General features: G+C 39.7%; 1 protein-coding gene across 6 annotated transcripts in view; it reads right to left on the reverse strand.

Moving 5' to 3' along the window:
• The window catches only part of plxnb1b (plexin b1b), a 231255-nt gene that overhangs the window by 91069 nt on the left and 121572 nt on the right, over positions 1 to 18614 (reverse strand). For all 6 annotated transcript variants that reach the window (XR_003674034.1, XM_028445814.1, XM_028445815.1 and 3 more), the window contains 4 exons: positions 15141 to 15273; positions 5186 to 5342; positions 4508 to 4616; positions 3858 to 3966 (listed from right to left, as the gene is read on the reverse strand). Coding sequence is in view for 5 of the 6 variants with exons in the window: in XM_028445814.1 (XP_028301615.1) it covers positions 3858 to 3966; positions 4508 to 4616; positions 5186 to 5342; positions 15141 to 15273 (508 nt within the window). In the remaining variant the exon portion in view is untranslated. The remainder of the gene's footprint in view (positions 1 to 3857; positions 3967 to 4507; positions 4617 to 5185; positions 5343 to 15140; positions 15274 to 18614) is intronic.

The following is an 18614-nucleotide window of genomic DNA, read 5'->3' on the forward strand; positions in this document are numbered from 1 at the left end:
GGGCCATGCTGTCCGCAGCTTCAGGCTTTGAGTAGGTGAGGATTATTTTGTGACCTTTTTGGTACAGTATAAGTCATCCAGTGCTTTAAACACCGCCTCTGGCGGTCAGTAAATATAAAATACAACAAAAGTTATGTATGCAACTACGGTTCTATGAATCCTGGTTGACCGCCAGAACATCTTGTTACTCAGGATTTTTGTGTCCTCGCAAGAAGATTTTGGCAGGAAAAGATCACCTGATGGCACCTGTAGATATAGACGCTCCCGGTCATCCAGGAGTCACAGGTGACTTTGTTGATATAATTACTCGACCTGCACATGCACAAGATGGAACATCCAGTGCTTTAAGCACCGCCTCTGGCGGTCATCCAGCATTCATAGAACCGTAGTTACATACGTAACTTTTGTTTCTGTCATTCATAAATAATTTGTTAAAAACACTTCAAAGAACAAACACGGAGCATAAATGCTTAAATAAAATCTATAGTCTGTGATTCACAACTCCACACGCGCATGACTAGCTGAGAATAAAGCGGCCGTTACAAGAAACACTTCCATAGATGAGCACTTTACTCAAAACACTGAGCAAATATACCCCATAAACACTGTGCTGAGCAGTACAGAGCAACATGCAACACAAACTAAAGCCCACAATTGAGGAGTTAACCATAGAAATCTCATCAAAATTAAAACTACAAACAGAACACAACACAATGACAAAACATTAAATGTGGACTATTAAATATCAGATCCCTTTCGTCTAAATCCCTCTTAGTGAGTGATCTTATAACTGACCATCAATTAGGTGTATTATGCCTCACGGAGACTTGGCTCAAAAATGAAGATTTTATTGCTCTTATTGAAGCCAGCCCTCACAATTATGGTAATCACCATATTCCCCGTGAGAGTGGTCGGGGAGGAGGAGTGGCAGCAGTTTTTCACTCAAGCTTATCAGTTACCCCAAAAACCAAACTTAACCAAAATTTATTCGAAAGCCTCTCACTTGAAATTTGTATTCCCAAAAACAAGATAGAAAAACTCACTTTACTGGTTATAGTTTACCGTCCTCCTAGTCCATATTCGGAGTTTCTCTCTGAATTCTCTGACTTTCTCACTGATCTGGCGCTGAGCACAGATAAAGCTATCATAGTAGGTGACTTTAACATTCATGTTGATGATGAAAACAACAACCTAAATACATTATTTACCTCACTATTAGATTAAATCGGCTTTATACAAAATGTAAAAAAACAACTCATCATCTAATCATGCCCTGGACCTTGTTCTAACATTTGGTTTAAATATTGATCACCTGACAATACATCCTCAAAATCCTGTCCTTTCAGATCACTTCCTGTTATCCACTGATTTCAAAATATCAGCCAGCTTAAATTTTGAGAGGAGAGTACACTATAGTAGATCACTGTCTGAAAAAGCTGAAGCTAGATTTAAAGATTTTGTTCCATCACTGCTTACCTCTGATCCATATGATATCGCAACAGAAAGTAGCTAACACAGCTCTGGATGCTGTTGCTCCACTTAAAAAGAAGATATGTCAGAAAGAGGTTGCTCCCTGGTATAATTCTGAATTGCTTCTTTTAAAACAGGCATCAAGAAAATTGGAAAATTGTCTCTTTTCAAACATGGTAGAAGTTCATAATGCTTGGAGAAAAAGTTTGTTAACTTGTAAAAAAGCTCTTCACAAAGCTAGAGCTTCCAATTACTCAACTTTAATAGAGGAAAACAAAAATAATCCTTAGTTTCTATTCAACACTGTAGCCAGGCTCACCAAAAGCCACAGCTCCGTCAAACCCTCTATTCCTGTCAACCTGAGCAGTGATGACTTCATCAACTTCTTTACTGATAAAATTCTAACAATTAGAAACAAAGCTAATGTCCCCCCTGCAGGAGTGTTCAATAATTTCTTAAAGCAGTTCCTGAAATTACAGTACACCAATATGCAGCTTTTATTTACATAGTTTTACTCCAATTGGTCTATTTGGACTGACCTCAATAGTTATGTTGTTCCACTAATTAGCACTAATATGGTGAACTGGATTAACACATCTCTAGCAATGGGTTATGCACCACAGGCCTTTAAAACTGCTGTAATCAAACCTCTCCTTAAAAATGATGATTCACAGCTCTACTTGTCAATGAAATCAGTTGTAACTTATCAGTTATTAAAACTCCAGGTCTGTCTTAAAGATATCACTTCCTGGATGAGCTGCAACTTTCTCCTTCTTAACCAGGATAAAACCAAAGTGATTTTATTTGGTCCACCTCAGAGAGAAATTATAAGAGCAAATAGTGTCTCTGGGTGGCATTACTCTGTCACTCAGCACCACAGTAAAAAAATTGTCATTATCTTTGATACTGATTATCCTTTAATTCTCATATTAAACAGAACTCAAGGACAGCTTTCTTCCACCTCCGTAATATCTCTAAAATCAAGAATATCTTGGCCAAGAGTGATGCTGAAAAAGTCATCCATGCATTTGTTACAACTAGACTAGATTATTGTAACTCTCTACTTTCAGGATGTCCCAAGAGCTTACTAAAAGTCCCCAGTTAATTCAGAATGCTGCAGCCAGAATACTAACTGGAACAAACCAGATAGAGCATATTTCTCCAGTATTGGCTTCCCTTCATTGGCTTCCTGTAAAATCTAGTATATAGTTTAAAATCCTCCTGTTAGCATACAAAGCTCTGCATAGTCAAGCTCCTGTATATTTTAGAGACCTATTAGTGCCCTATCGTTCGGGCAGATCACTCCGCTCTCAGTTTGCTGGCCTTCTGGAAGTTCCTAACGTGTCTAGAAGTAGAACAGGAGCTATCAGCTATCAGGCCCCTTGCCTTTGGAACCAGCTTCGAGTCTTAGTACGGGAGGCTGCTACTCTCTCTACTTTTAAGGCTAAACTCAAAACCTACTTATATGCTGAAGCGTATACAGCATAATAGCATTAACTTAACCGCAAAAGCGGACATGGGACAAGCGGTCCTTGGAGTCGCTGTTAGACTTTGTATAAACGGGAAGAGATTCAAATTCTGATGTAGCTGTGATGATTTACAGTCCACATAAACTGGACTGAATCATAACAGAATTTAATCGCTAGAGTGGACATGGGCTCGTCTGTAAACGGTCGCATTTACTGGTTCAATAAACGGGAAGAGATTCGTCACCTTTATAATAAGTGTTGACTAGGCCACTGGGAGAGAGGCCCAAGGCCAAGGCAGGCTGACTTGACAATACTGTATCATGTTTTTCTGCAGTCAGTGCCTTCTTCTCACCCTTCTCTCTCTGCTCTATTTCAAGTGTCGTGAAGCTGATGATGGCAGTTTCTGATCTGCTCAACTAGTCTGGGACACTCTGATGTACTATCTCTCTATCCTGTTCTGTTGGTCCTTCTGTCCACTAACCCCAACCAGTTGAGGCAGATAACTGCCACCTCTGAACCTGGTTTTTGCTGGAGATTTCTTCCTGTTAAAAGGGAGTTGTTTTCCCACTGTCGCTAAATGCTTGTTCATGTGGGTCTTGTTAAGTTTTTTCTTTCTTATTATGAATTTTATATTTTGATGAGTGCATTGATGTCTTTGTTGTAAATTGTGCTATACAAATAAAGTTGAATTGAATTGAACTAGGATTATGGCCATAAGTATTTCATGGCAGCGTTGTGATATTAAATTCAATCTGTCCTTGTTCTGATTTAAAGTAAATGACAAGGTAACACTTATTGCATGTTGCCATTTTTTCTATTTTGGTTCCTCTTACTGATTTGTAAAAACACTTAAACACATTTTTGGTGTACGTAATATTTTGCTACAAACAAAAGTTTTGACCATGTGCACTAACTTACATGTTGGTTGTAGATGATCACCCCCTCCTCACAGGCGGGCTTGTGGGTACACAGATGTTGGTGAACACACCAGTTGCAGCCCCATCGACTCAGAACACAACCTTGGCAACTGAACACAAATCCAGCAGTAAGCACTAGTCATGATTACAAAAAAAAACAATTCAGAAAAAAAGTAAACAATGATGTAAAGTCATCTTCTCAGAAAATACAAGTGTACAAAGGTCCTGGTAGGTCCATAAGACATTTTTTGTGGTCTAAAAATGTGTATAAAATGACTTACAGTACATGAAGGTTGAAGTACTCAGACGTAAAAGCCAAAGAGGGTTGGAAAATAGCTATTCTGTATTATTAGTATGGTTTACTGAATAACTGAAACAAAATGTTTGATAAATCCATCAAATGACAACCAATGGACATATTAAGTCTCAATAGGCTGGCTTGATAAATAGTGTTGAGTAAAATACATCCAGAAAATAAAATGAGCGTCATGTAGGAAATAATTGAATACAAAAATGTCTGGTTAAAATAACTATTAAACTATACATTTAAATTAATTGTGACTGGAGCATAAAGAAGAAAATAAGATAGATAGCAGGAGTGAAAGGCTTTAATGAGCAGTAGTAGTTTATCAATTATGGGGAGCAACTCACGGAATGCTGCCGGAAAGCTGCTTTACAGCTGTGCAGTCAAAGAAAGTGAAATCTTTTCCTGTAATCATGACATCACCAAAACGAAGAGATAGTGTGACAGTGACAAAATCTGAAAACACAAACAGGCAGACAGCATGATAATGAGATGGACACAACATCTTATACAACATCTTAAAGATATCTGACAAAACATTTAAGTTCAAAGTTAGGATGTGTAATCAAGACCTTTTAGCTTTGTCAGATTGTGTAAAGAGGGCACACCAGGTTCATATGCAAATAAGCAAATACATGCTCTGCATTTAATCAGGTTTGATGTTCAAATGTCTGATGTGTTCAAAATATTGGGGGAAAAAACAAACAAACAAACAAAAAAAGCCAAAACCAACAATTCATTAGGATTTGAAAAAGCAATTCCAGGTAAAAACTTGATTGGGCCAAAACAAGTCAAAACAGGCAGAAGGAATTACTTATATTCAAAGCTGAACGCGCAGAACCGTAAGGCTCGCAAAATGTTTTAGATTGTGACTAATCACACAAGTTTGCTGCCACAATAGCTCATAGCTTTTGGTCCTGTAATGTACAGATGAGCCTGGCCTTAGTTTCTACAAAGAAATAATATATTTGCTCAAGGTTAAATTACCCTATAGGTCACATGCCAATACACAACAATTTCCTCACCATGTCCTGGAGGTACCAAGGGTATGTTGATGCTGTCAGGAGAATGACAGGCGACTCCAGTTTCAATTACAGTGGCATGACTGTAGCTGTCATGGAAGAAGCACGAGTAGAACTCGCCTTTCTCCAACACTGGAAGTCCTGAGATGGAGAGAGACACCTGAGGAGGAACAACCACATTTTGGCCAATTCTTAGAGCATGCATGAACATTTTCAGAAACCAACTGATTACTTGACCATCATACATAACTTGTAAGAGCAAACAGGAAGAAGAAACTCAAGAGCATGCATTAGCTAGTAGTGGCCTAATGGTTCAGGAAACAGGCATGTAAACTAGAGGGTGGCTGGACCAAATCCACTGTGGGCTATCACCGTCAGACCTTGAGCAAATCCCTCAAACTTAACTGCATCCAGTACTCTCTTAGAGATTACATTATTTGTCTCAATAAGAAAAAAAGTGTAGTGAGACCCATTTCACCACTGGAATGTTCCCCATCTGTGCCAATGCTGGTGTTAGGTACAGCTCACCTATCCTGCCTATAAATAGGCTGGCTGTCGGGTAACTGGCCTACCCCCATCTTCAGATAGCCACTCAGCTGCACTTCGCTCTGCTGCCGGCGGCGTGCCTCGTCTGTGGGCGCATGTTCGCCTCTTCGGAGTTTGATAGCCGCAGGCACAGCCACGCCTTGACTGGTTGGATACTGCTGGATCATTTTGATTCCAAGGATATGTTTTGGGTTTAGACCTGGCGGGATTAGTAGTACTGTTTTCATGTTTTCTTTGGGTGGGTTTAGACTTGATTGGTTTTTGTTTCTTAGTTTGGGTGTGGCCTCAGCTCCGCGGACCCTGTACAGGGTTAACCTGGAACTGTACCATTTTGTTCTGTTTAGCTGACTCGTCAGATCCAACTTTCAGTTCTTACTTTGTAAATTGTTACCTTGTCTTTCCTTGTTTTTTTTGTTAGTTTTGGGACATGGGATTTAGGGCTTTGTTGATTGCTCCTTTTTCCTCAGGAAACAGTGGCAACTCAGAAATCCTGGCAATGCATAAATAAAAACGTTAAAATTGTATATCCTCGTTTCCAGTGTCCTTTATAAATATGTTCGTTCCTTTCAGGTCGTAACATATTTATGTAGGTCAATATAACCGCAGTTGATTAAGCTGTAGGAGCATATTAATCTGATCTGTTCATTTGAAAATGCCAAGTTGGAATAACTCAACTGAAGCATAATGACATTTTCCTGTTCTCAGTCAAGGTTTTGTGTGTGTGTGCATGCCATTCTCTAAATTGCTGTCAGTCTGTTACATTGCAATCGTTCATATCACAATCATAATCCAACTTCCACAGAAAACCCTGCTGATTCCACCTGATCATTTGCACCTCTTAGCCATCTAAAGATTCCAGTATCCTGTATTTTTGTACTTTTACATTAAATTGAGCCCCTGTGAGATCTACATCTGAGTCTCTCCTCACTCTGATGGTGTTTCAACAGTCACACCACCAAAGCCCAAAAGCTCTAATCTGATTGGTATGTGTTCAACCTGCTGTTTGCTGGTCATTCATTAATGAGCTGACATACTTCTGTGTGAAGTTCATAGTCTTTCAAAAAAGAAGCATTTCATAAACAGTGAGGTCTTCACATTAAATAGTTACTTTTAGGAACTGAATGCTGGGTAAAAGGGGCAAACGTATTGGCTTCCTGTTTAGGTTGGGGTACTGAGCAACCTAATTCTACTTAACCTTATAACATCATCATATCGTTGCAGATGGAAATGGAAGTTCAATTTACAATTTATGCTACGAAAATGACATTCCTAACGTTTAAACCGACTCGAAGCACCTTTTTATCAACCTATACACTCGCTAGGGCAATTAAAACAGAGCTAGTCACGACCAAACATAGTGTAAAGATTCCACCTCACTCGCTCTAATTTTTCCTCCTAATAAGAAATCAGCACACCACAATCAGTTCCAGTATTTACTTACCATAACTAGGGATTGGTACCTTTCATATTTAAACCAATTACGGTACCGATACTCTGTACCTGTGAATCAGTATTGGTACTCATCGGTACCAATTTTCAGTACTTTTGTATGCATTTGTGTGGTAATAAATGGTAAATAAAATCTCAAAATGTTCCAATTTATCATATGTATTTCTCAAAAATGGCTACTAAGCAGTGTTCTTTTGTAATAATCCTAAGAACCAAGTGTGCCGAGGAGCTTGTTTTGTTTATTCGGCCCGTGCAGCCGCTAGATGAGACCGGGCTTTCGATGGCAAAATTATTATTATTTTGTTATCTGTCTCTCACCCCCTCAGTCTGCACACACGCAACTTCCTCCTTCTCCCGGACATGCCGAGTGTCACAGCGTACCCAGGTTTATTGATTGTTTTCTCTCACGATCGCGACACTGTCAATAGTCCACTTAGTTCCACACATGCTCTGGTCTTCTTTCCTCTTCCTCTGACCATCATGGCTAATCTCTCATCCAAAGGTGCGCTGCTGCCACCAACATGCCACCATTTGCTCACTACATCATAGTACAAGCTCCTAGCAACCCCAGTCGAAAAACACAATTGAAGTATAATTACGTGCCATTGACGTATAATTACGTCAATAGCAGCGAGCATTTGGATTTGAAATTACGTATTTTTACATCAATGGCAGTGATTGGGTTAATATTTTATATGTGTAGCAGGCATATTTGAATGTTTTATAGTTCTCAAAGGATAAGATGTATTTGTGAAAAATATGACAGCAGTGATACAAGTAGCTTTTTCTGTCAAAGATTTTGAAGGCCTTTTTGGTCAGAGATTCAATGGGTTTGAGGGCAGTGTCTCCTGTGATTGACCAGTTTCTGAAGCAATAATCAATATGAGATATTTGATAATTTGATATTTTTTTTATACGTTTTTTGAAGGCGAAGGTTTAGAAAAAATTCAATGGTCAGAGGGGGGCAGAATTTTTTTTTAGAGGTGGCAACATATAGCAGACATACACAAAGCATACTGAATTATAGGGCCGGGTATCGCCAGGTAGTGTCGTGTTCAAGACCACACTATCCGAGACCAAGACTTGCCCGAGACCAGAATGCACCGAGACCAAGACAAGACCAAGACTTTCCGGAGCCGAGACCGAGTCAAGACCAAGACCGAGACCAGCCGAGACCAAGACCAAGACAAAGACCATAAACATTTTTTTTTTCAATTTAAAAAAATATATAAATAAATAAAATTATGACAAGGTTCGACAGTTAAATAACATTCTCTCTTTAATTTTAGTTTATTTTAAATATATTTGACGGACAAAAAAGGTGCCTGCAAAAAAATGTACTAAAATATTAAAACTACTACTACTACTGATAAATTCACAATTATTCTACATATTTGAAAACAAGATTTTTATGTCAACTGAATGTACAGCAAGTGTTTAAAAGCATTTCTGTCAAGAAATAATGATTCTTGATTCTGATTCTTTGAGTTGTGCAGGTCAACAGGTCACAGATTTCACAAGATAATTTTTTTAGTTTGAAAAAGCCTTTACACAGGCCATTTTTATTAATTCACTTAGTTGATATAGTTTAATTTGGTTGCTGTAATGTAACTAGGATATTCAATTAACAAAGGTTTCCAGCTGTAACTGTAAAAGTGAAACTTTCTGAAATAAAACTACAAACAAGTTGTCATCAGTCTAAAAAACATAGAGCTACAGGTAGATGTGAATCTAAATAAAACAAACTCAAACCCTGGAACAGTCATGTGACAAATCAATTAATAGTTCTTTAGCTGAGAATTATTATTATTATTCTGGATACAGTGGAAACAGAAACTATAAAAAATAGTTATATTGTGAACCTGTTTATATTGTGGGGAACATATTATATACATACATGTAATTGAGTCTAAAGCCACAAAAAAACAGCACTTTAAAAAGATAATAGACTAATATAAGACCTCTTTACAGTTATTTGAGTCATTCTTGTGCGAACAGGCTTCACCGGCAGGATGGCATTAGGACCCAGTGAGTAAGTGCGTCCCCTGTCCTACATGTACAGGCTGTAATATCACCAGTTTATCATTTTACCAGTTGTTAGAGCTACCATCTTTACCAGGGAGATAATATTTATTCATGGTGATTGTTTTCTGGAGTTTTACTGGGATTTTTACCGGTGATTAGTTCATATCTCCCTCGCGCTCCGCGGTCCAAACTGACACCGTAGCCAGACACACACACACACACACGAGTGTGTCACACACGTCACTCAGTCACATTAAGGAAGGTTGCGGTCATTATACGGGGTGGATTAAAGAATGAATAAAAGATTGTTTAATCCCGTTCTTCTCTGTGTTATTATCACATTATAAAAAAGTTTTAAAATAGCAGGAATTAGTGCTGGTCTCTAACGGTCTTGAGAGAAAATCCCGAGTCCGGGCAGCCCGAGTCCGAGACAAGACCGAGTCAAAATGTTTCAGAGTCCGAGACCTTTAAAACTTGGTCTCGAGACCAAGACCGGTCTCGACTACCACAACACTATCGCCAGGTACCTCGCAATGCGATATATCACAATATTGATTACGATATTGCGATAATCACTATATTGTAGGAAAATTAATCCACGATACATCACAATAACTGCACTGAATCCATTTCACAGGAATTACAAAACATTGTCAATCAATTTCACTTGAATGACAGCCAAGTGTATACAGCATAGTATAAGAAGTCTGAATGCAGTTTCAAGGCATGGGTAAAATGAGCCTGTGCAATATTTGCAGTTAAAAAAAACCCACTGCAACAGTGACTCTTCTTAACACACACTGACCACAACTAGGGACATGTCCTTATGTTATGTTTAAGTCTTTAAGGAAAGCCTGATACAAAATATTGCTTCACCAAAATATTGTTAATGTTTGTGCAAATTAACGTTAAATCATTAAAAACAAAATGAATGCAGAAAATACTCATTTCAGTGCTAATATTATCAACTTCTCTGTAAACATGGACACATATCAGTGCTGCTTAACAAGCACAATGATTATATCCTCTTCATTTCTGTGAGATTCACAAAAAAGGAAAACAGATTTCATAGCGTACTGAAGATTGTTGTTCACAAAGGTGAGAAATGTAAAAATCTCACAGAACAATGTTGTGAAAAGTGGATTTTAAACCTACGCCTGCGGTTGGGAGGAGCGGAGTCTGCTGATGCCCGTGTCTGTAGCGACCACTTGGTCAGAGGTACGATAGCAAGCTAACTTTGTTTTTGTGGCTGTATTTATACAGCATTAGGTTGTCGTTAAATGCTCATTTCATATTATTTACCTTCTTTCTTTCACCCCTGCTGCACACTGTGCACAGTAAAAGCTGAACACCCTAATGCTATTTCACTACATGTCATAAGGTACTATTCAGTAGTAGTATATAATGTAAAGTATGTGACAAACAAACTTCATGTATCCTTGACTGTCGTCATTAAGATGTTTTGTATGTTTGTTTACATTATAGTCGTTACTGCTGAGGAGGTTGTGAACCCACCCGCTCAGAAGTGCGCAGATTTTGGGAGGTGGGGGGGTTGTGTGCGACTCAGAGCGGAGTGTTTTTGTGCCGCCCGAAGTTTTCTTAATGCCCCCCATTTAATAATGCCTGGCGTCGATTCTGGCCTCCCGTGCGCCTCATCCTCCAGCAGTGACAGATAAGCCACTGTGCGTCTTTACGCATTGTGCGCGCGTTCCTTTTTATAACAGCTAAAGGTGTTGCAGCCAATTGATCAGCAGTTTTGCGCAATGATCATGTGATTTTAATTACAACCTAGAACTGCAAACAGTTATGAAGGGGGGCCAAGCCTTCCCGCGCAACTCAGCACCCAGGTTTCGCAGAGCACATGGAAGTTCCTCACAAAGGATGACGGCTTGTGGCGAGCGTCAGGACATAGGCCAACGTGCCATTTGCTGTGAACAGTTGGATATGAAGTTTTAGGGGATGTGATTTAAATTGTGAAAGTTACAGGCCAAAATGCGTTTGCACCATTAAAGCGCCACCTAGTGGCGCACATTTTGGTATGAGTGATCTGTGTACTCATATATGTATCCTATAAATTTCACAGCCCTTAACATAATACTTCAGCTGATATAAAGGTTTGTTTATTTATATGTTATGTTGTAATAAGCCACACCCACTTTGACCAATCGCAATTAACTTCGAGATACGGCCCCAGGAATGAACCAAGGTCATACCCACCAAATTTGGTAAAAATTGGTCTTGCCATTTATGAGATAAACATTTCCCATATTGCAGCGCCCCCTAGTGGTGTAAATTATGAAAATTTTGCTTATACCCTTACAGTCACGTGCTAACCAAGGATCTCAGATTTGGTGTTGTTAGCATTTATTTTGACCGAGATATGCAACAGTTATGCATTTTTATAGCTAGCTAGAAAAATTTACTCAGTAATTATTCCCGCATATTTTGAGCCAACAAAATTAATTTATCAACTTTAGATCAAGTCCAACTGAAGACTCTATGTGCCAAGTTTCATGCTGATTAGACTAAACCCCAAGGAGTAATTCAAAAACGTAGGTTTCTGATATGTAATGACTTACAAAAAGCAATATGCTGTGGGAGTGAGTGTGGCCTATGTCAGAATATGTGAATCTATATAGGGAACTATGGGATATGAAGTTTTTGAAGATTTGAAAGGCCAAAATGTGTTTGCAATTATAGGCCCACCTAGTGGCGCAAATTTTGGTATGGGTGGTCTGTGTTGTCTTCTATATCTACCCTGTAAATTTTACAGCCCTCAAGATAATAATTCAGCTGAAATAAATGTTTGTTTATTTATATGTTATGATGTAATAAGCCATGCCCACTTTGACCAATCGCAAATAAATTTGAGAGATATGGCCTCAGGAGCGACCCAAGATCATACCCACCAAATCTAGTAAAAATTGGTCTTGCCATTTAAGAGATATAAATATTCCGTATTTAGAGCGTCCCCTAGTTCATATCTCCCTCGCGCTCCGCGGTCCAAACTGACACCGTAGCCAGACACACACACACACACACGAGTGTGTCACACACGTCACTCAGTCACATTAAGGAAGGTTGCGGTCATTATACGGGGTGGATTAAAGAATGAATAAAAGATTGTTTAATCCCGTTCTTCTCTGTGTTATTATCACATTATAAAAAAGTTTTAAAATAGCAGGAATTAGTGCTGGTCTCTAACGGTCTTGAGAGAAAATCCCGAGTCCGGGCAGCCCGAGTCCGAGACAAGACCGAGTCAAAATGTTTCAGAGTCCGAGACCTTTAAAACTTGGTCTCGAGACCAAGACCGGTCTCGACTACCACAACACTATCGCCAGGTACCTCGCAATGCGATATATCACAATATTGATTACGATATTGCGATAATCACTATATTGTAGGAAAATTAATCCACGATACATCACAATAACTGCACTGAATCCATTTCACAGGAATTACAAAACATTGTCAATCAATTTCACTTGAATGACAGCCAAGTGTATACAGCATAGTATAAGAAGTCTGAATGCAGTTTCAAGGCATGGGTAAAATGAGCCTGTGCAATATTTGCAGTTAAAAAAAACCCACTGCAACAGTGACTCTTCTTAACACACACTGACCACAACTAGGGACATGTCCTTATGTTATGTTTAAGTCTTTAAGGAAAGCCTGATACAAAATATTGCTTCACCAAAATATTGTTAATGTTTGTGCAAATTAACGTTAAATCATTAAAAACAAAATGAATGCAGAAAATACTCATTTCAGTGCTAATATTATCAACTTCTCTGTAAACATGGACACATATCAGTGCTGCTTAACAAGCACAATGATTATATCCTCTTCATTTCTGTGAGATTCACAAAGTAGCTTCACCATGTTTTCTTTGACAGACATTGATTTATAGACGCACAGAAGTGAATGGACATGAGCCTCTTAGCCCAGCGGTCTGCAACCTTTACTCTTAAAGGACCCATTTTATCTAATCTCACCTGGATTAAAGTCTTTCCGGAGGCGAAAAAAATACCTCCTCAATTAAAACAGTAGTGTGTGTAAAATTCTATACAGTTATGTTTATATTGAATAATGTTACATGAACAACATTTTTTGAGTAAATGTATTTGAAGGGCTACAAATATAACTTGAATTAGATAACATGTGATCATGTCGTCAACACATGCTAATTGCTAATTTATTGCAACATATCAAGCATGCATATAAAGCTGACGTGTTGGCAGTTACTTGTAAATAAAATTTTTCACACATAAAATCTCTATTTTCATCCAGAATAGCCTTTTTGTTAGTTTAGTTATATAATATAATTATATTTGAAGTTAATGTCATTAATCATCAATACCCACTGTAAGAAATAACAATTCCTTATTTTAATATATTTTTGAAAACTATAGGGAGTCAACACAAAAAGAGTCAAAGAGCCACATGAGGTTCCAGAGCTGCAGGTTGCAGACCCCTGGACCAGCCAGTAGCTCAACATTGTTAATATTTACTGGAGCGGAGACTAACATCCGCATCACAGAAAAACAGCTTCTGTCCATGAAAATAAACAGGACAATTGTCAAATCCATCACATTGAAGGACCATTCTGTAAAGTGTAAGACTTGAAATGGTGTGAGTGATAAAAAAGTGTCTAGTAGTATTATTTAAATTACTACGGTGCAATATGTTTGTAATTTCTACAAAAATATGGCTTTAAATCAGTTGTTTTCACTGTAAATGGACTAAATGGACTTGATTTTATATAGCACTTTATCACCACACTGAAGCAGTCTCAAAGCACTTTACACATCAGCTCATTCACCCATTCACTCTCACATTCACACACCAGTGGGACAGGACTGCCATGCAAGGCGCTAGTCGACCACTGGGAGCAATTTAGGGTTCAGTGTCTTGCCCAAGGACACTTCAACACATAGTGAGGTACTGGGATCGAACCCCCAACCTCTCAATCAGAAGACGACCCACTACCACCTGAGCCACGGTCGCCCCGTGGCTCAGGCTGTAACAAACTGTAAGCAGATGAGGAAAAGGTGTCACTGGCATGTTGTTCAGCACACACCGGATAAACTCATGTCAGTGCACATTACCTCACACACACTCAAATCTACACAATCTGTGAACACACAAGCTGCAGCGCAGAAAACGCACTCAAACGATCAAAACCTGAGCACACACATTCACCGATGTCTGAAGGAAGTGGAACGTCAGTCACGGAGGGAGGGAGGAGAGAGACAGTCCGGGGCTGTTTCAGAACGACTTTGTTTCTAATGCAAATGTGTGCTCACTGCTCACGGCAAATACGTAAGTGTTGGTAGCTATGTTTTTTACCTTTTTCCTCTCGTGTGCCATCATAAACAACGCACTTCCGTGCCGCTCTCGCGATACTTCCGCGTCTTCTTTGTTGGTGTTTTAAAACATTTGCTCCGCAGTCAGGAAGCGGCAGCGGGGTATTACCGGTCGGCGGACCGCGGTCGTATAGTTCCGTACCCGTGTGTACAATGGGGCAAGGCTTTGTTAAGGGGTGGCACCTGCCACCCTATGCCACCCGGGTAGATCTGCCCCTGGGGGTTGTGTTGAGGTAGAGGAGGTATGCTGAGAGAAGGAGCAGAGATGGGTGCACTGAGCGAGAGGGTGGGGGAGGGGCATGGGTTGGTTGAACTGGTTGAAAAAGTAATTTAGTTTGTTTGCCTCTATTGTGCCCCCCATGCTTCTGGTACTTGTGTTGTGGCCTGTTATGTTATTCACACTTTTGAAGTAGCTTTGAAGTAAATCTGTAACCAAAACACCATCTTAACCTCTTTCATAAATTTTTAGTTTGAAACCTGAATGCTCGGCTGGCAGGTGGCTGTTCAGAGCCAATTAGATGGCCTGAGAATGGTCAGCCCTTAAGGTCCACCACTGGTAATTTGCAACTTACTGTTTTACTCTCCTCTCTGCTGATGTTTGAGGGGTTCAGGTCCTGTATGTCCAAACATTGCTGCTCCATGTCGAAGCTCCACAGCCATTGACCTGGCCTCCTCCCACGACCACACTGTGATTTCAACCCACACCTGCAAATTACACACCAGCATTAGACACGTCCATGGTACCAGATAAGTTCCTTAAAGGCACACTGCAGACTTTTTGACCTAAAGAGTTGACCCATATGGGTTATTTTAAATGATTCCTCAGGCCAATATACAGCGCTTGACAGTATCAATGCTCCGAGCGGGGCTTCCCTCTTGAAGTACCGACCTTGTAAGTTTGGAGAGATGGACCGCCTTTGGCCATGTCATGTGACCTGGAAAATGCCTGGAGGACGTATCACTTTACGGCAGTCATGTGACCACAGGCTCGGATGGGCTAAGGCTTTTGCTAGTATTTTTCCGCCTGTTAGACTCCTGGTCATGACCGAGACAAGCAAAAAGTTTAAAACTGAGCAGGGGTAAAAAGTAACAAATTACATTTACTCTCATTACTGTAATTGAGTAACTTTTGTGTCTTTCTACATTTTTGAGTGCTTTCTAAAATCTGTAATTTTACTTTTACTTAAGTAAATTTTGTTTCAAGTAACAGTACTTAATTACATTTGAAATAGATTCCGTTACAGAGTAAAACAAATCTTGCACGCGGACGGGAGTCTGCTCCATATACAATACTGTGGTGTACAGTAATTGTTTTACATTTGTGCTATTGAACATACCCAAGAGCTGTTGTTAGGATCAGCCAATAGAATGTGTACACATCTATGGCCTGCTCTGTTGATTCACGTGACGTCACTCACATTGCTGCATCATGACAATGAGAGCGCAAAATTGAGATGGAGAGCAGGAAGTGAAGCTTGAGAATCTGCCGTCTGAAATAATCAAAATGCCTATGTTTGGTGGAGTTTACGGCTGCTCTAATCATTCTAACCAAAAAAAGGAAAACAGATTTCATAGCGTACTGAAGATTGTTGTTCACAAAGGTGAGAAATGTAAAAATCTCACAGAACAATGTTGTGAAAAGTGGATTTTAAACCTACGCCTGCGGTTGGGAGGAGCGGAGTCTGCTGATGCCCGTGTCTGTAGCGACCACTTGGTCAGAGGTACGATAGCAAGCTAACTTTGTTTTTGTGGCTGTATTTATACAGCATTAGGTTGTCGTTAAATGCTCATTTCATATTATTTACCTTCTTTCTTTCACCCCTGCTGCACACTGTGCACAGTAAAAGCTGAACACCCTAATGCTATTTCACTACATGTCATAAGGTACTATTCAGTAGTAGTATATAATGTAAAGTATGTGACAAACAAACTTCATGTATCCTTGACTGTCGTCATTAAGATGTTTTGTATGTTTGTTTACATTATAGTCGTTACTGCTGAGGAGGTTGTGAACCCACCCGCTCAGAAGTGCGCAGATTTTGGGAGGTGGGGGGGTTGTGTGCGACTCAGAGCGGAGTGTTTTTGTGCCGCCCGAAGTTTTCTTAATGCCCCCCATTTAATAATGCCTGGCGTCGATTCTGGCCTCCCGTGCGCCTCATCCTCCAGCAGTGACAGATAAGCCACTGTGCGTCTTTACGCATTGTGCGCGCGTTCCTTTTTATAACAGCTAAAGGTGTTGCAGCCAATTGATCAGCAGTTTTGCGCAATGATCATGTGATTTTAATTACAACCTAGAACTGCAAACAGTTATGAAGGGGGGCCAAGCCTTCCCGCGCAACTCAGCACCCAGGTTTCGCAGAGCACATGGAAGTTCCTCACAAAGGATGACGGCTTGTGGCGAGCGTCAGGACATAGGCCAACGTGCCATTTGCTGTGAACAGTTGGATATGAAGTTTTAGGGGATGTGATTTAAATTGTGAAAGTTACAGGCCAAAATGCGTTTGCACCATTAAAGCGCCACCTAGTGGCGCACATTTTGGTATGAGTGATCTGTGTACTCATATATGTATCCTATAAATTTCACAGCCCTTAACATAATACTTCAGCTGATATAAAGGTTTGTTTATTTATATGTTATGTTGTAATAAGCCACACCCACTTTGACCAATCGCAATTAACTTCGAGATACGGCCCCAGGAATGAACCAAGGTCATACCCACCAAATTTGGTAAAAATTGGTCTTGCCATTTATGAGATAAACATTTCCCATATTGCAGCGCCCCCTAGTGGTGTAAATTATGAAAATTTTGCTTATACCCTTACAGTCACGTGCTAACCAAGGATCTCAGATTTGGTGTTGTTAGCATTTATTTTGACCGAGATATGCAACAGTTATGCATTTTTATAGCTAGCTAGAAAAATTTACTCAGTAATTATTCCCGCATATTTTGAGCCAACAAAATTAATTTATCAACTTTAGATCAAGTCCAACTGAAGACTCTATGTGCCAAGTTTCATGCTGATTAGACTAAACCCCAAGGAGTAATTCAAAAACGTAGGTTTCTGATATGTAATGACTTACAAAAAGCAATATGCTGTGGGAGTGAGTGTGGCCTATGTCAGAATATGTGAATCTATATAGGGAACTATGGGATATGAAGTTTTTGAAGATTTGAAAGGCCAAAATGTGTTTGCAATTATAGGCCCACCTAGTGGCGCAAATTTTGGTATGGGTGGTCTGTGTTGTCTTCTATATCTACCCTGTAAATTTTACAGCCCTCAAGATAATAATTCAGCTGAAATAAATGTTTGTTTATTTATATGTTATGATGTAATAAGCCATGCCCACTTTGACCAATCGCAAATAAATTTGAGAGATATGGCCTCAGGAGCGACCCAAGATCATACCCACCAAATCTAGTAAAAATTGGTCTTGCCATTTAAGAGATATAAATATTCCGTATTTAGAGCGTCCCCTAGTTAACCACATTATTCAAATTTGCCGTGTAGCCCCAAAGTCACAAGCCAACCAAGGATCTCAGTTTTCGTGTTGTTAGCATTTATTTTGACCGAGATATGTACCAGTTTGCGTTTTCATAGCTAGCTAGAAAACTTTACTCATTAATAATTTGCGCATATTTTGCCCGAACAAAATTATTTTGATAACTTTAGACCAAGTCTAACTGAAGACTCTACGTGCCAAGTGTTACGCTGATTGGACAAAACTCCAAGGAGGAGTTCAAAAAGTAACTTTTCCAGTTTTTGCAATTTTGCTCAGAGAAAAGTTTAGGCGGAAATTGGCATGGCCTAGCCCAGGTGATTCAGTGCTATTCAAGGAATCTGTTATGAAGTTTTTGAATGTGCAACAAACAATGTGGGCGTTATAGGCCAAAACACGTTGACCTTGGTTATAGCACCACCTGCTGGGGGACATATGTGAGTTTTTGCATCCAAGGTACGCGGGGTGGTCTGGACCCACACCCCAAAAGGGCATCGTCCTACCTTGCACGGTTTAGCCTGCAATACCACTTTTACCGGGGGAAACA

The sequence above is a fragment of the Gouania willdenowi genome, chromosome 5 (genome assembly GCF_900634775.1).
Source record: "Gouania willdenowi chromosome 5, fGouWil2.1, whole genome shotgun sequence".
NCBI lineage: Eukaryota > Metazoa > Chordata > Actinopteri > Blenniiformes > Gobiesocidae > Gouania > Gouania willdenowi.